We start from the raw sequence: 24340 nt of genomic DNA on the forward strand, positions 1-24340 counted from the left end.
CTTAATCCCACTGACACGTCTTCCGAGGAGGAAGCAAAGTCTGTGGATGAAGGGGATTACCCGCCAATTTCCGGGGGCAAGGTCACTGAGGCAGTTAAACAACTCCTTGGTGGCAGAGCCCCTGGTATGGATGAGGTCCGCCCCGAGTTCCTGAAGGCTCTGGACGTTGTAAGGCTGTCCTGGTTGACACGCAATGTTGCGTGGAGATCAGGGGCAGTACGCCTGGACTGGCAGACCGGGGTGGTGGTCCCCATCTTTAAGAAGGGGGACTGGAGGGTGTGTTCCAACTACTGGGGGATCACACTCCTCAGCCTCCCTGGGAAAGTCTATGCCAGGGTGCTGGAAAGGAGAGTTCATCCGCTAGTCGAACCTCAGATACAGGTGGAACAATGCGGTTTTCGTTCTGGTCGCGGAACACTGGACCAGCTCTTTATCCTGTCAAGGATACTTGAGGGTGCATGGGAGTTTTCCCAACCAGTCTACATGTGTTTTGTGGACTTGGAGAAGGCATTCAACCATGTCCCTCGGGGTGTCCTGTGTGAGGTGCTGCGGGAGTATGGGGTGTCTGGCCCATTGCTACAGGCCATTCGATCCCTGTACAACTGTTGCAAGAGCTTGGTTCGCATTGCCGGCAATAAGTCGGACTCGTTCGCAGTGGGTGATGGGCTCCACCAGGGCTGCCCTTTGTCACCGATTCTGTTCATAATTTTTATGGACAGGATTTCTAGGCGCAGCTAAGTGGTGGAGGGCTTTAACTTCAGTGGCCTCAGAATCTCATCTTTGCTTTTTGCGGATGTGGTGGTTCTGTTGGCCTATCGGGCGATGGCCTCCAGCTTGCACTGGAATGGTTCACAGCCGAGTGTGAAGCAGCGGGAATGAGGATCAGCACCTCCAAATCTGAGGCCATGGTTCACAGACGGAAAAGGGTGGAGTGCCCACTCCAGGTCGGGGATGAGTTCCTGCCCCAAGTGGAGGAGTTCAAGTATCTTGGGGTCTTGTTCGCAAGTGATGGGAGAAGGGAGCCGGAGATCGACAGACGGATTGGTGCTGCGGCCGCAGTGACGCGGACGCTGCACCGGTCCGTCGTGGTGAAGAGGGAGCTGAGTGTAAAAGCGAAGATCTCAATTTACCGGTCGATCTACATCCCTACCCTCACCTATGGCCACGAGCTGTGGGTAGTGACCGAAAGAACGAGATCGCAGCTACAAGCGGCGGAAATCAGCTTCCTCCGGAGGGTGGCTGGCCTCTCCCTTAGAGATAGGGTGAGAAGCTCAGCCATCCGGGAGGGGCTCAGAGTAGAGCTGCTGCTCCTCTACATCGAAAGTAGCCAGCTGAGGTAGTTCGGGCATCTGACAAGGATGCCTCCTGGGTGAGGGGTTCCGGGCATGTTCCACTGGGAGGAGGCCCCGGCAGACCCAGGACACGCTGGAGATATTAGAGATCTCTTGGCTGGCCTGGGAACACCTTGGTGTTCCCCCGGATAAGCTGGAGGAGGTTGGCTGGGGAGAGGGAGGTCTGGGCTTCTCTGCTTAGACTGCTGCCCCCGCGACCTGGCCCCGGATAAAGCGGAAGAAGATGGATGGATGGATGGAGTTTCACATTTATGTTTTAGGTTTTTGAAGATCTTATTATAAAATGATGCTATATTTATAATTTAGTTTAAACCATCTCTCCTTTTTGATCATCTGTCCCTTACTGTTGTATAACTGTGTTAGGAAGATGTCACAACATGCCCAGCATGGGGCTCCTAAAAAACATAAAACTGTTCAACAAATGAAACATTAATTTGGTGCTGGCCTTACACAGGAAGGCATTCATCAAAATGCGAACAGCAAAAAAACATCAGTGCACAACAGGCAAAGAAGCACCTGAAAACATTAAATCAGCGATAGAACTTATTATGGAGACTGAGATCCACGGTTGGTTCAATATTTTATTCACTCAGAGAAATGGGTGAAATAAATAGAGGGGGGGGGGGGGGGGTGATTGTTGTCACAGTAACTACTGTAATCGTCTTCACTGCTATAACATCTGAACACACAATGCATTTACATTAATCACGTTCAGTTAAATACATTAGCTAGCGCCAAAAAATGGCATACTGTATTACATAGCTTACATTAATGTGGTTCTGGTTTCAGTAATATGTCATTTGTAAGTGAAGTTTTAAAGATAAACGCTTTAACAAAAGATTTTTTCTCCCAATGGCACGAGAAAATTGTAGCTTTTCTGTACAAATCACCTTCAGCGTGATCGACGAGGTCAAGTAGAAAATAACGAGTGTTACAAATCAAAGCCAGAATAAAAACATAACATCAAACATATATATGTATATATATAAAAAAAATTGTACAATAAGTTGCGTACTGACATCATAAAAAAGATTTTTCCAGTGTTGTATTGCTTTGCCTTTGGTATTGATAAAGAAGGAGCGCAGATCTGTCACTCTGAGTGTTTCGTTTACCTCTAAAAAATTGTTAGAACTGCATGAAAACGAATGTGGGAGCTTTTCTGAGCATCGTTTTAGTGTACCGGCGCTTATGTGGAATAAAATATAAACCTAATTGTTTTCTTAGTGTTCATATTGTTACATGGTTTCTGTTGATATTTTGAATTACATTGGGGGTTTTTAGTGTTAGACTATTTCCTACACTCTGGACTGTTCCCTGACATTTTTATTACTTTTATTTTACAGTGCACATATGATAAATAATGTGTTGCCACAAGTTAAGATGTGTTTTTAAAGGTAGCTTATACATTTTATTAATTTCACAACCATAAGATTAATCAAGAGCAAAATGCTGTTTCTTTAATTCAATGCTATCATCTCACTTTTTCCTTTTATTTTATCATTACAAAAAAAATGAGTAACCCTGCATTACAATTTTAAATAAATTTTTTTGAGATATTGCTTTGGATGTGAAATTTGAAATGGATGTGAATCTGGAACTCCCTGATGGTCATCTTAATTCCTGAGAAACCTTTTGACATTAACTACTGTTGATTTTTTTTCAGCAACTACCCTTTTCTATGATTTCTTGTTTATTATTTGACAAGTTTAAGCACAATCGTCTAAACCCAGAGGTGGATAAACTGACACAGTAGGTCCAAGCAAATATCAGTAAGGCTACGCACTTATATGGATCATTTTTGTATTAACACAACACTAAAAATGCAATTCAATCCCGTAAAACCTGTGAGGTCTCTTATAAGTGCTGGTAGACTTAGATTGCATTTAAAAAGTTTGTAGTTTTTTTAAGTTCAGAAATCTGTGAACCAAAATGATTATATTAAAATCAGAAAATGAGAAATAAAATGTGGAGTGTGGGAATAAAATTCAAGTTTCAAGGAGGAGTTTTGTCAACACGGCTCAAATATCTGTGAAATATATACGCCCATGTAGAGCTAGTGTTCATGCCCAAGGCCAGTCAGTAAAATACTTTCCTAGCAATTGTGAAATGTTGCACTAAAAAGGAATGAGAGAGAAGTACACAAGTACAGGGAAAAAAAAAAGTCTTGATTCTCGTGTCAGTGTTTCAAAGATGGCTAATCAGCTCGCCTGCAGGCTAGTATGGCTTCACAGCTTTAAGGTCAGTTGGGACAGCTTTGCCAACAGCTGGCAGGTGTTTTACATTGGTCCACAGTTTGGCACACAGGTCACTGTGAAGGTCAAAGCTAGTGGAAATGGAGACTTTTCTGCTGCAGAGGAATTAACTATAAGCAGCTTGTTGTCCACACAGGTTCAATGATTTCCAAGTCATTAAAAAGTCAGGAACTAATCTCATCCTTCAGTGTCTGACACAAATCTCAGAGGTTTGTTTCGTCCCAGGTCGGGTCGTTCATGTTCTTCAGAACTCTCCTCACAATTCTCTCCAGCTCTTTCCTTGCCCGCTGTTCCTCCTCTAGCGTCCTCTTCATCCTCTTGTTGTCCTGGAGGAAGGGTGAAAGGATAAGGAGAAAAAAATAGATGAAAATAAATCAAAAGAGAGACAATAGATATCAAATTCATCACCAAAAATAAAGTGAACCTGCAAAGGCAGAAACAGGCAGAGAAAAGGTCAGTTCAAAGCCACCACAGTGATCTAGGTCATAAATAGCATTGATGCACAGAAAAGGCTTCTTTCAGCTGCTCCGTTACACCAATATGGAACTTTTGTCTTGAAACCAAAGTAAAAAACCCATGACACTGTGCTGTGCTCCACACTAAGTATGTTTTTACTCATTCAGGACCTGATCTCCGTTTAGAAACAGCCTCCATCCCTACTTTGTAGCTACTACAAAAATACTCCAAAGTATTAATGATCTGCAGTAATACTGTCAGTAGAACCAAAACCCTAATTTCCTTTATTTGTATCAGGATAAAGGATCTGCCAGTACAGCATGTGTCCTTAATTAAACATGCAGGCATGTATTCAAACACACTGCCAGCAACTTCTTGGAGACCATCTGTGTTCTTGGACCTAATTTTGAACCTTTTATGTAAAACACGAGCAATAAACTGGTTACAGTAAGAAGATCTTGGCAGCAATAACCTTGTTTCTAAAAGAACTGGAGACAGACCTGTTTGAGTTCCTGGACTTCGTCTCTGAGGCTGTACACAGTGTCCACCAGACTCCTGCAGGCACAGAAAACAGTTCTTATTTATTTAGCTTCACCAGCACTGACTGAATATGCACAGTTTCACATGTTTAACTCTCTGCATGAGTGTTGATGTAGGATTTATATACTTTGAGATTCTGTTTAGTATCCTCCACTTTCATTAAGCATATTTATGCCTTCGATTTTTAAAACGTTTCTTTTTATTTATTGCCATAATAACTGCATGCCCACAGGGATGACAAAGGCAGTATCAGTTTTCTGTGTGTAAGTATTATAGCAAACGTTAAAAAAACATCTTTGTCTCTCACCTCTCCTCTACTACAGTCTGTCCATTGCTCCTTGTTTCCTCCACTATAATCTTCTCCTCTTCTGGGAACAACACCTGGACGTCCTTCCTACTGGAGCCTGATTCGACATCGACAACAGTCAGGTTATTATAAAAAATATAACCTGTGTGACAAATCATTTCAACTTGTAAACATACAGTTCAAAGAACAATATCAGAGGCTTTAACAGGTGATGCCTTACAAACTACAAGCAAGCAAATGATATAATATTACCTTCACTGCTGGCAGATATAAGATAATGAAATGTGGCACTTTCAAACACAAACCTCACACACACACACCGAGAAATCTGTTTCATTTTGCCTGGAGCCTGACTGAGGCTATATGCACTTAACCTCCTAGGACCCGGCGTCCACATATGTGGACATCACATTTTGGGTTATTTAGACCAAAATACTAAATTTTGCTCTACAAGGGCCTGACATCCACTTACGAGGACATTATACTGCCTCTGTTTTATCGAAATCTAAAAAGAATATCCTCATATGTGGCTCTCATTTTTCTTAGAAACAAAAATCAGGTAAAAAAAATAATCTGGTGATTCCTTGTTTTTACATTCATCGGGTCATAATATGCCCAAATATCAAAGAGAAATTAAAAATGCATGCCATAGAAGAGTTCAGATCTTAGGAGGTTAAACCTGCAGTGAAAGGCAATCTGTATGGTTGTCATGAACGTATCACCAGTTATTATGTTACTGTACTTGTCCACTTGCTTGTTTTGTTTGTATGCATTTCAAACAGCAATAAACATATTTTACTATCAGGTATATTAGCAGACTGCTGTATGCTAATGAGAATACACACAGGGTAATACACAGAGATAACTACTACGTACATATTATACAGCACAGACACAGTACACAGGTATACGGACAGCAAGGGGAAGGTTTGAATCACTACACTAATATATAAAATGCTTTGAAGAAATATTTGCCCCCTTCCTGATTTCTTAGTGTTGTCCATATTTGTCACATTTAAATATTTCTGATTATCAAACAAATTGTAATATTAGACACAGATAATGAAAGTAAACACAAAAAATCTAAACTTAAATCTGATTGAGATGCTTTGCCATGACCTTAAAGAGGTAGTAAATGCTTGAAAACCCTCCAGTGTGGCTGAATTAACATAAATCTACAAAGACGAGTGGGCCAAGATTCCTCCACACTGACGTAAAAGACTAATTTCCAGTTATCACAAATGCTGGATTGTAGTCCTTGCTACCAAGAGGGGAAACAACCAGTTTTTACAGGGCAATTAGTTTTGGACACAGGGCCTAGAGGGGTTTGGATAAAAAAAAATTTTGCCATTTAAAAACTGCATTTTGTAGCTACTCGGATTATCTTTGTCTAAAATGTGTTTTATGATATGAAACATGTAAGTGTGACAAATATGCAAAAACTTGGAAATCAGGAAGTGGGCAAATACTTTTCCACAACGCTGTACATATCGATCACTATGTAAACCAGCTGGTTCAGCATCATGTCGGGGTTTGCAACATCGATATCTTACGAGAAAATGAGGCAGTCCTGTAACTATGGGCAGTCCAGATACTGTCATAATCCGAGTCCTCTGATTGGTCAGAACACGGAGGGTTGCCAGGCAAGCCAGCCACTGTGAGGCTGTTGTCAGCGAGTACGTGGTTGTGCATGAGGTCAGTTCCTTGCCAGGCTTTACAGAACCAGCAATGGACGGCATTTGACAAACCAAATTGAATGTTTGGGGGATGAAGGAAGGAATATAAACCAAAGTGTAACCGATAATTTATAAAACCAGGTTGTATGGGATAAAAAATATAAACATAGTGATGACAAAATTAACAAAATAAATGGATGATGTTAATAAAACCCAATAGCACAATGTGTATGTTAACAGTTAATACAATAATTGGAGCATGAGGAAAACAGAGGAAGTGAGGTAAGACATAAAAGGAGAAGAGAGAAAAAACTGTTAGAGCCAAAAGCAGAAAACAAACAATGGTTTCCAATAAGACACAGCAACTATGTAGTTCTATGCATGATGCGTTTACATATGTTGCGCTGATGGATGTGTGCGTACTCACTGGAGTTAAGAGTCTGTCGTGTCTTGGCACTGGTACAATAAGCTTCAATGACTTTGAGTATCTGAGCATCCTCCTCTAGAGCTGCTGTACCTGAGAGACAAGGGCAGACCAGGGAACTGAGCTGATGAGACTGCACCTACACGCCCTCTGGTGGACATTTCTTCACTGTACAGCTTTCTAAAAGATTCAATAAAGGCTTACTCCAACTTCAACCACATATCAAAGTTAAAGTGATCACCAAAGAAAATCTACACAGTTTGGATTTCAGCAGAGGTGAGGACTATGCATTGTTTTTATTAAAAACAATATGCTGGTTTACTGTCTTAGAGAGAACTCCTTCCATTCATAAAATCTGATAGAAATGTACTTAATGGGCTGTCACAATGGACAAGTTACTTTCTTGAGTCTAAGACGCTTCAAAAACTAGTCCAGTTTTATTCAGTGTTACACTGCTGTCCAGCTGGAAGTTTAGCAAAATGCACCTTTTTCATGAGTTGTGACTCTGACAGATTAAAGTTTATAGTACTTAAACATTATCTAATAGAAGCAACTGAAGAAATTTAGATTCACTACTAATAATATTATTAGTTATGTTGCTATGAAGTAATAGAAGTCCCCATGGCAACATTTTATAATTGAAAGTTCAAATTTCTGTTCTTACTTTTTCTGACAGTGAAGTCCTCTTCTGATGGTTTCCTCTCTGGCTTCCTCTTCGGGAGGAGCTTCTTCACATTCTTAGGACTCTTACTCATGTCCTTCAAAAAAAGATAAAAAATAAAATTCAGATTTCACTTTTTCAGTCAAGTCTTGGATTATATCACGCAATACAACAGAAATGAATGAATTTAGAAAAATGTTTGCAAAAAAAGGACATACACACCAAAAGCAATATCTATTCTGTAATAAACTATAAAATCGAGCACCTCCTTGTAGCAGAGAGCAGCAGAGGGCCGGAGAGGAGGAGCAGGGCGAAGACAGCTTAAGCTCCAGGGTTTGGGGGTACTTGGTGGCTCCAGGGGTCCCCACATAGGGCTGCTGATTCCCATCCCATGCAAGGAGACATGGGGAAGGGTGTGGTAAGTGTTCACACTGCTCCCTCCACGAGACTCCGAGTTTCTAGAGGGAGTGACAGGGTGAGAGGGCAGCTGGGAGGAGGTGGGTGAAGTGGAAAAAGAGGAGGAATCAGAGGAGAGGAAATTAGAGGGAAATGACGTGGATGAGCTGTAATTCATTTATTTTGTAGAAAATGTGCCGACTTACTGTGTGACAGACAGACAGAGTCTTGTGTGTGGATGCAGCCGGAGCATGGGTGTGTTTAGTGAGAAGGTCCAGCCATTCCTGCAGATCGTGCTGACTGTTACATGCTACCTGGATGCGCTCACCCTGGCTGCCTGCACAATGACCCACACAAAGTGGAAGATGTTAATATTGCAGACAAGCACACACATCATACAAATACAAAAGAAACCTGACCTTCCTCTCCCCAGTCATTCTTATATTTTCCAAATTATGCTGAATGTGCTACTTGTGTTTTGTACGACAGCCCTTACTTTTTATCCATAAGCAAAACTGACTATTTTTTACTATATACAGATCAGTTCAAGTCAAGGCTTTGTGCAGGCCAGTCCGTAACATTCACTTTGGGCTTCTGGCGGGAGGCGTGTTGGATGACAAAGCGAAGAACCAGACCCAGTTTTGCTTTCTTGAGGGTTTCTTTCAGAATCTTCACAAAGCCGTTGTTCTTCATGATTTTTTCCATATTGACGAGATTCTCAGCTGCAGATGCACTGAAGCATTCTCACAGCATAATACTCCCACCACTGTTTGGCCTTTGGGTTGCACACCTCTTCCTGCTTTCTCCAAACATAAGCAACGTCTCTGCCCTAGAGCCCTAGTTTTGTCTCATCTGACCAAAGGACGCAGTTCCAGTGTGAACGACTGTGTGACGACTTCTCCAGGTCGTCTTTAGCATACTTCAGTCTAGCTTGAAGCTGTCTTTTCTGTAGAAGTGTTTTTTTCTTGGACTGCAAACTTGCAGCCAACTCCTGTGCAGGATTCTAACAATTACAATACCAGAATTGGCTGAGTCATTCACGGGTGTCCTGATAGTTGTTCTGGATAGATCTGCCGGTTTCTTCCTGTTAAAAGGGAGTTTTTCCTTCCCACTGTCGCCAAAGTGCTTGCTCATAGGGGGTCATATGATTGTTGGGTTTTTCTCTGTATCTATGAAGCGCCTTGAGGCGTCTTTTGTTGTGATTTGGCGCTATATAAATAAAATTTAATTGAATTGAATTAGATCTCTCAGTAGTTTTATTTCCATAGTCTTTGGAATAATATTGTTTTACAGAAAAGCAGAAGTGTAATTAAAACATAATAAAAAAAATTCTGAATTTTCAAAAATATTTTGTGAAAATAGTTTGTATACATGTTAAATTTTTAAATATGTCCTCAAAAAAGCAAATTATACTTGAGGGTTAAACTGCAACAGTAATCACTTTATGCTTTTCAGCATGTCCTGCAAGGAGTGTATCTTCTGGGTTCTTATTATTAATGAATTTATGCAAAAACAATCCTTGAATCTCAGAGTTTTGGCGAAAATGCCCGGACTCCCAGTGTTCCCGCCTAATGTAAATGTGAGATCATCAGGAGCAAACTGTCTGTGAAACCCCATATTTGAAACAGGCCATAAGTGTAAAGATGCTGAAATCAAGTGAGATTCTATAAAAGAGCTAAGCAGAAATGTCTTGTAGTAAATGAAGAAAGCGGCTGACCAGATATTTCAAAAGCATTCTTCAAGTTTTCTCCATCCTCTATCCTGGAAATAAGCATTCCTGATAATGGTATCCGCCCCTGCAGACCAACCAGAAACAGTGTTCATCAGTGCACCAGATAAGCTAGTAATGTTTGACACCTTAAAGAAATACATGCATGTTAGTGACAGGAACATTACTGTGGAAATTACAGCGATCAAATCAAGTGTGCCATACCTGATAGATGAATCCACTCATTCTCAGGCTGGCAGAGACCATGAGCAGAGTGTGATGGAAGAGAAGGAGGTAGCATTCATTTGACTCCTGAAAAATAGGATGTTTTATTGGATTATTGCAGGGTTTACCTTGCACTATAAAAGTGCCAAGTGCTGTATAAATAAAATTGAATTGAACTGTGAACTGAACGGTGTTCATTGTGGGAGTGAATATAAATTTCTGGTACATTCACACGGCACAGTTTGTTTAAACGCTAAGTTTAACAAGTATGCTCAGGTTTTTCTGGCTGATCAGAAGCTGGCCTGTGAGTATGCCTTTCATTTCAGAAAGACAACAACAGGTTCTGTGTGTTGTTAAGCCTCTTGCAGGTCGTGATAAGTACCGGACAGTTCTGTGAGTGAACTGCGGCCTGGGACATGTGAAGGACAGGGCCAAGAGTTCGGATATCATCTCCTTCCCAGTTTCTGATCGGCTCTGTTAAAATCTGCAACACCAGTTCCTTCTTCTTCCTGATTTCCTTACACTGAGCCTGAGGACACAGAAACACAGAACAGGCACTCAAAAGCTCCGTGACATCATTTCTGATTGATACAGTGAAACAGAGGTTAAATGTACAAAAAACAGGTCATAAAATTACACTCAAACTCAAAAAATGTAACATAAGACACCATTAGTCGCCTCTTATGGGTTACTTTCTGCAGGTTGAGTACCCCCTCATTTCTGGACTACATTAGCATGCACATTACGTTTGACTAGCTTAATGTTTAAGGACTGATAAGCATGTGTCTTACAGAGAGGTTTTTAAAGGCTGTCATAGAAGCCTGTAGATCAGCTCTGTCAGGGTGTTGGTCCTAAAAGACACAGACAAGATTCAAGATTTAAGCACATGAAAACAAATAACCCTTTTCCCTCTTGTCAACATTCTCTGCCCCAGTTATCATCATTCAATAAAATGATTCAATTAAATTTTGCAGGACTTGAGTATACTAGCAGAGATGCAGAAAGACAGGGAGCGACTCAAGCTTACTTCCATATGTCTGTCCAGTTCTTTCAGCAGGGTTGGGTATCTATCCAGTCTGATGAAGGGTTTACTTAGGCTAGTGGTCAGTGCCAAGATCCCAGGGGGGGGTGCTCCTTTTGACTCCATGTACTCTTTCAGCTCCTCACTGTGATACACACACACAGACAAAATATACAAAATACAGCACATGAGCTTACTCTTTCGGGATAGAAAGTTTTTTTCTGTGGATTAAAATGATCAGACGGTACCTGTGTTGTGTCAGTACATTGACAGCAGAAGGGTGATTAGAGCAGTAGGTCAAATAGATTTTCTTCATCTGGGGGATCAAGCCCAGGAAGAACCCTCCAATCTTCTGCTGGCTCTCAGGAAGTCTACACACACAAATGACATGACAATACCAGTCTGGATAAAAGCAGAATCCTAGTATATTTGTTGCACATAAAGATAAAAGTTTCACTCTGTGGTAATTATGGGTGTTAGCCAGCCTTCAGCCTTAACATAAAACAGGAGTGAAAACTGATGGGAAAACAACATTTCAAGACCAAACTTTAAAACTATAATGTCTTCTGTTAAAAAGATCATTTAGTGACACACAACCAATCGTCAGCTATACAAATGAAACACAGGCTCAGCTGTAAAATACTGGATAAGAATGGCCTGCAAAATTTTCAAACATTACAAGAAAAATATGGGCTAGGAAAAAGTGATTTTTTCAGATACCTACAATTACGGCAGTATTTGTCCTCAAAAGTGACTAAAGAAATTAATACACAATCCAATGAAATAATTAATCTGATTTCACAAACATACTATAAGGGATGCAAGTCAGTTATCTCTAAACTCTACCAGGGCATATTGAAAAGTAGGGGAACTTCAACAGATTATATAAAGGGAAGATGGGAGAGAGAGTTGTCCTCAGTTATAACTTCTGAGCAATGGGACAATATGTGTGAGACTGCCATTTCAACCTCATCCTCTGCATACTGGCGAGAATTTAGTTGGAAAAACCTGGTACGATTTTTCATACCACCAAAACAACAAACACGGGGAAATTCTTCATGCTGGAGGAGCTGTGGGGAAACTGTTGCAAACCATACCCACATATTCTGGTCGTGTCGAAAACTTTCTAAATTTTGGGAAGATGTTATATCAAAGATAGAACAGACTATAGGCTTTAAATCAAAACAACGGCCTGTCATAACATTTTATTTAGGAGACCTACCCGAAGAATTAACAAGCAATGACAAATATCTCCTGAAGATTCTTACTGCTGCTGCAAAAAAAGCAATTACTCGTAAGTGGCTCTGTACTGACCCCCCTGTTCTGGACGACTGGTTGAGCGTTGTTGAGGAGATTCATAAAATGGAAAAACTTACCTTTTTGTTAAGGCTGCAAGCTAATATTTATACCACAAGATGGGACAAGTGGTTGAAATATATCCGAAATTAGAATGTTGTTTTTTGTTTGCTTTTTTTCTTTCTCCTGTTTGTGCCTACTCACATCTATATAAACTTCTGCATGCCTCTCCTAAGCTGCTCTTACATCTGTAGATGTGCTGTCAATTCATGGATATAAAGTCATGTTCTCACTGCCAGAATTGCTTTGTGGGAAAAAGCTGTGCTTTCCAGTCGACTGCTTGTTTTGTTATTGTTGTTTTTGGTTGTTTGTTGTTTTCCTTTTCTGTTGTAAAAATATGTAAAACCTTTATTAAAAACTAAGTAATAAAAAAAAAGAAACACAGGCTCAGCTGCTGTTGTTCATCAAGGTTAAGATTTTTATTACCCCCCAAAAAAATCATTATTATCATCGTGTACTTGTCCAAACTGGAAAAACAGGTTGTATGACTTCATATGACCAATAGATGTCGCTGTTGTTACAACAATCGCCAACATGAAGCTCCATTCAGGACAGCTGCTGGTCTGAGTAATTTTAGTGCAACAGGATGTGAACATGGGTTCATCTGAGTATTGTGCATGTTTTAGAAAGGCTATAGAGAAGTTATATGATAGCCAAAGTTCAGAAAAACATATACTACATACACAGATTTAATTCCAGCACAAAAGTGAAATTAACAACCTGTAAATACAGCAGTCAAACTTTATTCAGTAAAGCAAGCAAGGTTCAGAGAAGAAAGAAATGTCTGTCACTAAGAAACTGACCAGTCAGTCCAAACTCCATCCAGTCTATCTCCAGTCTATCACGGGTCATCAGTCAAAACTCAAAAATATGACATGCACAGTAAAGACTAAGAAAATAAATATATACTGACTTGGTGTGCTCTTCCAAAGACTGAACCAGCATTTGCTGAAAGGTTGAAATGTCTTCCAGGTTTGCCTGAATGTGACCGATGTCAACACTGCTGAGTCTGCAGAAGAGAGGAGAGGAGAGAGCATTAACTCTGATGGTGTGTCAGAAAATATCTAACACAAGTGAGACACACCACACTGCATATATACAGACAGATATACAGATAACCTGTCAGATCCATCCAACTATTTCATGAATTATATACAGCCAAGTACTGTTAAAACCTGCCTTGTAGGTTTCAAACATTTATACCCTATAAGGATAATACAGAAAAAGTATATTAAGGAAAATGTATTCAAGGTAAAGGCACTGTAACTTAAAGTACATGTCTGATGTGGATCTACCTGAAATATATAATAACAGTATGCCTGGCTCCAGCAAATAATATATTCTCTCATATGTGTGTGTAAATATTAGATATATGTGTATACATATTCAATTTAGATTTACGACAGTGTAATAGATATGCCTGTGTGCGTTTCCTCCCCCTCTAAAATCTGACTCTGTTGAATAAAACAACGAAAGGTGTAAAAATAACTCTACCTGTCTGTGGGATGAAGTGGGCGAAGGTATGAACCCAAGAGACTCTGTAACTCCCTTGAATATTCAGTCTCTGCCTCCAGGATGTTCTGTAGGACCTGATAAAGCCGTCACACACACACACAAAATTTTCCATTACATATGTTAAGTGATACTATTAAAATATAAAAGAAAAGAGTGAAAGAGTGAAAAAGTCCCAGGCCATTCAGTTTCCTATCACTGTAAACGTCTATCTTCAGGTTTTGGATAATTGTACAGCATTATATGAGTTTATAAGGAAACTGCTTTTCAGTGGGAAGCGCATTTGTCACAAACTAACAGGGAAAGTCATTGGAGCCTTCGGGAACTGTAGCGTTGTCCTGGCTCGATTAGCTTTCCAAGGGTCTGACTCCGCAGGCTAACTGGCTAATCTCACCATGACATCAGAAACCTCCCAGTAATGAGGTTAATGAATTGCACGGTGACAGATAAGACAGCGCTTTGTCTCCCCTCAGGCCAGGAGCCTGTATATGTTTACCAGCATTTTAAGCAACTGTAAATTATATTTTTGTATATATTATTTTATATCTTATATTTTTTTATTTAAAAATGATCTATAAGAGGAGATGGAGACGATGCCAGTGTGTAACCAATCATGAAAAAGCACACAAACAGATGAAAAGCATGCATCTTCTACTTTAAAAGCTTCTGTTCTAAGGCTTTGGGGGATTCTTTTATGAGAAAAAACACAATAACTTTTATCTATGTCTTCGTGTTTTTGAATTTCTTTTTTAGGAACAGCTTTGACTTCAGGCACGTCTGTGTGCATGTGTGTGTGTGTGTGTGTGTGTGTGCGTGTGTGTGTGTGTGTGTGTGAGACACACTCAGGTAAACCACCCAATGATGGATAGTCTTGTGAGGTTTTGCAGCTTGTTGCATTATTGAAACACTCACAAACAGCATCAGCAGTAGCCAACCCTGAGGCAAGGCTGCCCCAGAAACCAGTGGAATGGAAGAAATAACCTACATTACATCTGCGCCACTCACACACACACACACACACACACACACACACACACACACACGCACGTACACACAAGGATGACACACGTAGGGGTGCTATGCAAGCTCCAAAATTACATGCTACACAATCATTAAATAGATGTGTGGAAAAGAACAGATTGCAACAGTCCACAAAAGCCCACACACTTGAGAAATCCATCCATTGGCACAATGTAGGTGAGCAAACACACACACACATAGAATTTCTTAAGATTGTGATACTTACCACATTGTAATAGGTCTTGTTGATGATAGTGGTATCAAAGCCTTTGGGCGGACTTTTGAGCGTCCCAGACTTTGGCTTGTCTAACGTTTTGTCTAAAAAAAACAACAAAAGAAAAAAAAATGGAGAAAGAGAGTCACTGGCTTTAAAATACAGATAAAAACAAAATACAAGCTACATACAAATTTTGCCAAATAAAAATAAAAGTGATGTGCTCATATAACAACACAACACATTCTTAAGTCACTGTGTGTTTTATTTTACCAACTTAACTCCCTACAGTTTTCTTTCTAAGAATTTAAAGGATAAATCAAAGAAGACAAACTCGATCAAAAGGCAAAGGTCAACGACCGAAAAGTAACAGTTCTGATCGCTCACACAGCAACTAAAGCAATAAATCTTCCTTTCACTGTGGCGCACTGATACCGAACGTCTCATCTAGTAAAAAAAGATCAACAGTCGCTGCACAAGAGCACCCAGAAAATCTCCCTCAGAAAATGTCACATAGAAACAAATTTTTGGGGATGAAAGCTCCAACATCCTCCAACTGCAGGACAATGTTGTGGCTGATCCAGTATGTAGGTCAACCAGTGATTGAATGCTATAACTCATTGACTCGACAATGTCATGTCATTTCACTGTCCCGGCCACTGTTTTTACAGCCCTGGGTGGCCCATAACAGAAACCTTCTCGTATTCTTCTCTTTACTATTTGTAGACACTGCAAAGTAAGGCAAGACGAGAGACAACAGCACAAAAGTATGTTCCAGATAACGATCGCCTTAATGCACTTTTTAAACTCACCCGACGGACTACAGAAACTAAAGAGCAACCTAAGGAAGCTACAAAAGACACTTTCCTAGATCTTGGTTCATTGCTCTCAAAAAGAATGCTTTATGTCATCGCTGTTGACTCTACAAACAGCCACAGCAATCACAAGTATAAGCCTGCTATCTCACACATCAAACAACTCCCACTGGACATTTGGATTTACTGCCATTCCTCAGAGTGCCGTTATCACAGTTGAAGTTTTCTGCTGTGAGGTTAAAGTCAGGAAGTTTCTTTTTATACAGCAGCTCTGGAACTTCCTTTCTTTGTGTTATTGCAAAGCTTTCTTCCTTCTGTCCTGCCTTTCCTCCCCCAAAAGCAACAAAACTAACCAACAAATGTAACCTAAGATGTCAAAATTCAAAGAAACACCATGTTAGTATTAAAATAAAGGCAGAAAAAGCTCATATATGTTGATTATTGTTGAATTCCAGGGTGAAGAAACCTAACTATGCAACTATGTTAAAGAACGGCGAGGAATGAGGGGAATTTCTGAACAAAACAAACAAACCCAAAAAGAAATATGACATATGAAATAAATCTCAATTACTGTACGTGCCAAGGATATCTTGTCCAGTCCTTGAGAAATCATTCAACTAAAAGAGGTCAGGAAGTTATAATCAGTAAGAACAGACATGCAGGAAGTCTGTTTGTGTGTATCTGGGTGTGTGTCTTTGCTGCTGCTTTGGGGGAAAAAACCCTCACGTTAAATTGATATTAGCAGAGTGGGTTTTTTTTTTCAATTCCAATGTTTATTTTACTGCATTTTAAAACTTAAAACTGTCATATAATATTAATGGCTCATATCGTGCATGATGGAAGCAAAATGTTCAAAATATTTTATAAGCAGGCTGCTCTAAATCTGCTGACGGGCTTGAAGATGGGAATATCTCAAGTCAGCGATCTTAACATGAGGCTCATGTGCAGAAAGGTATCAAACTGTCCTCTGTGACCAAAGCAATAAGGAGTTATTTCTCCTCAGTGGTGCACAACATCTGAAGCAGTAATAGTTTAACCCACCATTTCCTTTCAGCTCCCGTACATAGTTACTGGGGAACCACCCAGTCTTGTCCTTCAGCGTGCCTTCCCACCAGCCCCCCTCCTCCTGCCTGGTCACAATAATGAGGTCACCCTTGGAGAAAGACAGTTCGTCCTCATTGGTCTGCTGGAAGGGGAAGCGTGCCCTGACCAACAGCTGGCCACACCCACTGCCCTCTGACATGTCCTGTGAACGAGAGGAGCGGAAAACAACGTGAAAACAGAAAGCTGTTATTTATTAGTCGTGTTCAGGCAGGCACCACCTTCAGGGGACTTTTGAGGATTAAACTGTGTTTTCACAACACAATAATATTTCTAACCCTGTTGCTGTTTGTTTGCTGTTATTACCGTTCTTATCTTTGACATGGTTACTCACCAGGCTGCGGTACTGAGGCTGCAGCAGTTTCAAGGAGCGACTCTGAGTGTTCAGAGAGTCAAAGGACTTGATCCTTGAGGTTGAGGAGTGTGCCACACATACGGTGTCCCCAGAAACACTCAAATCTGCAAATGCATGATGCAATTGAATACATCTTAAATTCATGTGGTGGCTAAACAGGAAGATGCTTCAAAAAAGTCCAAATGTTTGCAGAGATGGAGCAAATACTGCTCTCACACACACACAGCGATCTTACCTTCAGTAGCTTTGTTGAGGGCAACCAAGGAGTTTAGCACCTTAGAGAAGTTCAGTCCCTGCAGCAGGTCATTGACCTCGAAAGGCTTCAAGGAGAGAAAACCAAATAAAGAATATGAAGGGAATTTTAGAACAGCAATAAACCATAGAGAGGTTTGACGTAAAGGGGGAAAAATGTACACACATTCATAATAAATTCATAAAGCATGACATCGAGAATCACACAAACTGCCTTCCTGAAATAGCTGTGCATGTATCTCACATAGAAATGTGGAAGCAAATAAAAGGGGTTTGAAAAACAAAGGGCAACAAAAAACTACATAAGAAAATATCTTCTTCCTATTTGGTTCACTTGAATAATTGTAAATGTACATAATGAAGAAGTATGTCCGCCTAAAAAATTAAGAAACACAAGTAGTTAGTGGGGGCTTACATCCCTACTCCAACTACAGTCTGGACCAGGATTACTTAAAGTCTGAGCCCCCCCTCGTTAATCTCCACATTACACACACATGCACACACAGACACACAAAACCACAATCAACATACTTGTGAGGCTCCTAATCTTGTGTACACCACACACACTGAATGACTTCTAAATTCCCAAGCCGTGAAGGTGGGGCGATACTGAAGCATAAAAGTCAGCTTTGGAAAATAGAGCTATTTAAAAAGAAAGAACATCTGTAATCCTCATTCTCTGTTTCTGCGCAGACTGAGTCGCTTTGATCTAATAAATAGAACCACACTGTCCTTTTATGTTGCCTCTCTCGGAAAGTGCTCTGGTTTGATTTATGCATACAAGCTTGACTGGTAGTCAAGAGCAGCGTGGACCAAAACGTTAGTTCACACGTTCACCTCTCCTACTGGCACTGGCCCAAGATACAAAATGAGACTTAGCGACAGAGCTACAGATGCATGTGAACATTTTATCCATTTAATGCAGGCCCCTGATCAATCTGACACCTGACACAAAAAAAGCACTTTAACTAATGAAGGAAAATGCATTTGACACAGACATCCTACATGTTACATTTGGCAGTTACCGACAAATGTTCTTACTTCTGTCCAACCAGAATCCTAAGATTTAGATTAGGATTACTTTAGCTCCACTGAAGCATATTAGGGTGAAAGAAAAAAATGTACTACAATTACAAATTCAGACAATCCTTAAAAAAAATCAAGCATGCAATATGCTTGTCTTACACTTTGCCCTGTAGATTTTCTCGCCTGCATCTGTAGACGAGCACCTACCGTCACAACTCACTTACAACAAACACCTGTCATAGGTCAAACAGCTTACCTGATTATAGGCAGCACTTGATCTACTGTTGCAGCGAAGGCACTCAAAATGCACAGGATCACTGTCCCACCCTGGTCAGGTTTAATTAACAGCAGACGCCAATCTATGATCACGACTGTTTTTTTTGTTTTTTATTAACTGTGCAGCTCTTCTTAATCACGTTCAGCGTTCGTCCACGCTCAAGCCGGCACTTATTGCCCGCTCTCTAATCCTCTTGTGCTGGACACACACAGTCTGGCTCGCCCTCTTCTTGTCCTGAGGACTGTCTGAGAGAATTACAATGCTGATGTCAGTCAGACTGCTAGTAATGGAGACCTTGGCTTCCAGCAACATGGCTGGCATGCCTCTAATCAAGCTGATTGGAAAACCCACTGGCTCGGGCTGCCTGGCGTGCAGCATTACATCAGCCTACTCTTTTACTCTCCTTCATTTCATCTTTTCATGCTCCTTCCATTCCTCTTCTAAAAGCTCACAGTTGTTTTCCAATTCCTGAGCGAAACCTTGACTCTTGTGTTGCATAATCTACTCTTCTCAATTATGACCCCATGGCTTTTTCCACGGCTAAGATCAATAGTGTGTACGTGTGTGTGTGTGTCACATCATACACTATTTACTAGCTTTCTCTTCACACTCACTGTGAGCCAGGATATAACCTGGCTCCTGGGCCTGCCGTTGTGCAAACACAGACACAAGCACACACCCTAATATGCGATTCTGAACACTGAGAGCGGTATGGATATTTTTAGCACAGCATTTTATAACAAATTCAATATCCAGCTTCATACTTAACCCTTTCTGTGCCAAACAACTGCTTATTCATTCCCAAATATTAAGGGCAGTAGTTGAAACAGCATTCAGATCAGCAGAAAAGTCTGCTCCACCTCCAACAACACACTCCCTTTGACTTAAAGCACGCCCCAAATGAGAACTATGGTAATGATCAAGTCACACATTAACTATCATGTTTTTCTCTTATTCCAAATGGGATGACCCACAACTCAATGGTATCGACCAGCAACGCACCAATATAACCGACAGACATTGATGTCATTCTCTGTCATTATAAAGGATATTAACCTGTGGTGATGGCCTGTGTTTAGCTGTTGTGTATCACGTGGAAGCAAAGAATAAACAAGTGATAAGAAAAATGACAAATAAATTTAAAAAAACATAAAAATGGATAACTCCTAGCATCAGCTATTTTTATTTTAGACCCTAGTATGGGCCCAGAATTTCACATTTGGTGCATCCTTAGTCTGGACTATAGTCATCCTGAAAACAAACATACCCAATTATTGATCTGTTGTGCAGTCTGAATACTGCTGCCAAGTCAGAAATGAAAACAGAGCGTCCACGCTTATCTCTGCTTCTTGTTTCCATAACTACAAATGGTCTACAGGCAGCAACAGCCATACAAGCCTGTGGGCTCAAAACATCTTTGAGACAGACTGAAAATCAACTCATTTTGGCCTACTACTGGCTCAGCTCCTCACAGTCAACCCCACAGCTGGTGGTTTTCAGCATGGGTAGAGGAGTGTATCATATGAGGATACGCCCACCTTGTCTTTCATAACTTTCATATAAAGCACCACGCATGTAGGCGTTTGCTAAAGACTTTATCAATGACTAACTAGTAAAAACTATAACTTTCGAGTTTATTTTTAAGAAAAATCATTCCCAAGTTTGCCTGGACCACATGAACATCACATAAACAGCACACCTGATGATATAAAGCCTCATATTTACAGATTATTATACAGTAATAAAGCTTAAAAGTGTCTGAATACCCCAAAATGGCTCATATAGGCATGTACAAAGCTTTAGTAAGCATTAATAAAGCTGAAAAGGGCTTCCATTAGGATCTATTTCTTATGAGGTCACCTTCTTCCAGTGTTTTTCAGTGTTTATAAATATGTAATTAACGAATTGAATTAAAACAAGTGGACACAATTGTGTCGTTGTGTTTTAATGCTTCCTCGAGGAGAAATAGCCACAGGTATTCACTCATTAATGACACACTTTCAGCTCATGAGTACTGTCTCGTGCCATTAGCAGCTACTATAACAAATGCATTTTTTAAGTAAAAAAAAAAAAGGGGGGTCCATTCAAACAATGAAACTGTTTGTGAAACCACAGGACACGCTGCACCCGAGGCTTCCCGCTGTTAATGGGCACATTATGGATGCATTAACTCACCTCCACACCGAAAGCCCCGCAGCCTTTAACAAACTCGGTTATGTTCCTCTGACACTCGCTGTCGCCCCTCGGCTCCTGGAAAAACTGCGCACGAAGAAAAAAACACAACAACACCAAATTAGCCCAAATTGTCAACTCATAATAGACACAGAAGAGTTCCTGAAGGTGTCTAAGGTTTCGTCCGCTTGAAAACAATCTTATTCCAGCCGTTTGCTGCCTGTGCACTTGCTGCTTTCCAGGATCAAGCCAGCTCGGGTAATCAGTCAAACTTCCGGGTTTAATTTTCAGAGTAAAAGCATTTTTTTCATACCTTTAAATGCTTGCTTTCGTTAAACAATAATAAAAAGTAGCCAACAATTACACAGAGCTTGTACTATAATGTAATTTTTCAGCTAGTTCATCGGGTTTTAATGTTATCATCATACACTACACTATGATGATAACATTACACTACAAAATGTGCTTAACAGAAAAAAAAACCCCAATATATATCGTCTAACTTAAAATAAGCGCATAGTCTTCACCGAAGACAACTAGCTATGAGCTATCCTCCTAAATAAGAAAAAAAATAATTCTAATGAGCAACAAGCCGTAGATAATGACACGGTTCGTGCCTTTATTTTGATAGGACGACTCCCTCCCTGTGCGCAGGTTACTTTGAAACAGGTTTAAGATCTCCCAGGGAGGTTGGATAAGTAGGATATGACGTTGACTGGTTCATGGTCCACTGTGTGTGTGTGTGTGTGTGTGTGTGTGTGTAATGAGCTGATAAGCCTGTACATTAAAGCAGTAAGCTTCCTAAACTCTAGAACTGGCTCTGACGACCTATGAAGCAAAACACATGTAGTGTCATAGTTGAATAATGATGATCTAAGTAGCGTGCATTAAGTAGAATTGGCAGCTAGAAGTATTTCTGCTGGTATTAGGTGCGTTTCAGTAAAATATTATATTTTTAATGCAGAAGGCGGGTCACATTTACATATAACTTCACAAGCTGCCTCCTGCTTTTATATTCCCATAGACATGAATATTTTTTTTAATTGTGAAATGAAAATAACACTTGAGGGGAAAAAAGAAGCCTGTACTGCAGTGGTGAGGATCAAATTGTCGTATTTTCAAGTAGCAATAACTGATTTTTGATTTTCCTTACAATCAACTCAAAAGAAAAATGTAAGAGAAAAAATCTTATATTCGCGATTAATTTTGCAAAGTGATTGGGGTGGGTTTTTTTGTTTTTTAAGATTGTTATTTTTAAACCCTACACATCCAGGGATATTTAATTCCGCAGGATGAAGCTTAATTGGTCTCATGTAATATTTATCATGAAGCTCTTATCATGAACACTTTTAATACAGTTTTCCTTTCTTTTGCTTCCCCATATTATATCGATTTCACTGGGTTATTATTAGTCAGTTATACCTCTTTCTCCCCTTGCATTTACTTACTTTGTCCACCGTCCCGGGTCTGAGTCGCTCCAGCAGCCTGCACAGCACCGCTCCATCTTGCAGGGACGCCTGGAGGAAAGCCTCTGGATCCGAGATGCTTTTCTTGGGAGACTCCAGGACTCCGAGCGTTATGAGCCACGTTACCGTCTGTTCGGCTGAATTCATGCTTGACTTTCAGATGTCATAAAAAACAACAAAAGCAGCGGCGGGGGGTAGCAGCAGCACTCTCCCCTGTTAGTGTCTGCGCTAACCTACTTGTGGTTTGTCCAAAATCAGACGGCGGCGTCAGCCCCGCCTTGTTTTGAACACTACAATCAGCGCGCACTGGCTGGATCCTCTGCGCTGTTTTTTCCTGATATGGAAAAAATAAGGTGGAAGTGAGAAATACCGCTTTTCCTTCCTCTAACAGCCCCTCATTGTCTGTGCTCTGGCTCTCCCTCAGCGGATGTTGGCATCACCTTTGCTCATACACAACTGTAGCAGCGGCAATATTGTCAAACCAGCTGCTCCAAGAAGCAACTTCCTTTGATGGTTTACAAATTAAAAGTCTAACGCAACAGCAACAAAATGAATCTGATACAAAGTAACTACAGGCAGTGTTGGGAAGGTTACTTTTAAAATGTATTCCATTACAGAATACAGAATACATGCCCCAAAATGTATTCTGTAACGTATTCCGTTACGTTACTCAATGAGAGTAACGTATTCTGAATACTTTGGATTACTTAATATATTAACATGCTGTTTACAACTATGTGAATGTACTATTGCTGTGATTTATTACTGTTACTGAAGGTCCGCGGCTCCGAACCGTAGTAAAGGGACCTCTGGCTAATACGGTGGGTTCTGTGTCGGGCTCGTAGCCAAAAACTAGCTTTACTTTGTTGTCTGGGTCAACTTTGCTAGCAGAGACAGAGAGAGGCGTTGAAAGGCTGCTCCAACGGAACTTATTGTTTTTGGAGGAAAACACGAACACGGTGTACAGTCGAGTCTTAATAGCTTACTTACAGCTGGGCTCGTCAGGCACTCTTCTTGGCTGCAGTGGTTATTATTATATTTACATGCTTCCAGCTCCCGTTTTTGCTCGATGACAGCTCATACCTTTCCTTTTTCTCCCTCCCTCGCTCACAGACACATAACGTGTATGGCAGTCCATTCTCCCTGCAGCACGGACTACACTGCCCATGATGCTACATTCTTTAGAGCTATACCGGTAGCATTCTGCCTATTAGCTTAGCACTACAACAACAAAAAGGCCTCTCTCACCCAGGAAACAGGCAGAGAGAGAGCGTCACCCTGTAACCATGGCAACCCTAACGCTGCCGTCTGGAACGACAACGTAGCTGTCAAACAAAACCCAAACAGCCCTGACCCGCCACAATATGAAACAGGAAAGTACCGCCGTGTAATCCATTTATTTCAACAAAGTAACTGTATTCTAAATACCACCTTTTTAAACGGTAACTGTAACGGAATACAGTTACTCATATTTTGTATTTTAAATACGTAACGGCGGTACATGTATTCCGTTACTCCCCAACACTGACTACAGGGCCAGCATTGCTTATACCGATACTGATCCCGATACTTTTAATCTATAAAAGCAGCTTATTTAGAGGAGCTCAGTGTTTCATAACTTTTCGAGGAATCAATTTTTGGGGGAAAGCTGGACTCTTTGCACGTAGGGTCAGTATCTCTTGTTTAAAAATTTTATAGGTAATAAAAAAATACAATTGACAGTTAACACAAAATAATTCAAACATTTTTTTAGAAT

General features: G+C 40.5%; 1 protein-coding gene across 2 annotated transcripts; it reads right to left on the minus strand.

Annotated features, from left to right (window-relative positions):
• Positions 1-1927: 1927 nt before the first annotated feature.
• On the minus strand, positions 1928-23154 carry LOC102782011 (rho guanine nucleotide exchange factor 7-like). Of its 2 annotated transcripts, XM_087835788.1 has the most exons (22): positions 22567-23154; positions 21122-21205; positions 17627-17711; positions 17371-17495; positions 16977-17181; positions 15133-15224; positions 13869-13963; positions 13288-13383; positions 11267-11389; positions 11025-11163; positions 10789-10848; positions 10380-10526; positions 9998-10084; positions 9782-9860; positions 8271-8401; positions 7934-8155; positions 7672-7765; positions 7011-7100; positions 6461-6619; positions 4908-5004; positions 4561-4615; positions 1928-3930 (listed from the first exon to the last, which is right to left on the minus strand). In XM_087835788.1, the coding sequence occupies exons 1-22, from the start codon at positions 22729-22731 to the stop codon at positions 3808-3810; spliced, it is 2553 nt and encodes an 850-aa protein (XP_087691914.1). In that variant the 5' UTR covers positions 22732-23154; the 3' UTR covers positions 1928-3807. The 2 variants fall into 2 exon arrangements, with proteins under 2 accessions (XP_087691914.1, XP_087691915.1); XM_087835789.1 differs by lacking the exon at positions 6461-6619 and having other exon boundaries at positions 1929-3930.
• Positions 23155-24340: the final 1186 nt, after the last annotated feature.

This window comes from Neolamprologus brichardi, chromosome 23 (assembly GCF_056152115.1).
Source record: "Neolamprologus brichardi isolate AB-2024 chromosome 23, ASM5615211v1, whole genome shotgun sequence".
Classification (NCBI taxonomy): domain Eukaryota; kingdom Metazoa; phylum Chordata; class Actinopteri; order Cichliformes; family Cichlidae; genus Neolamprologus; species Neolamprologus brichardi.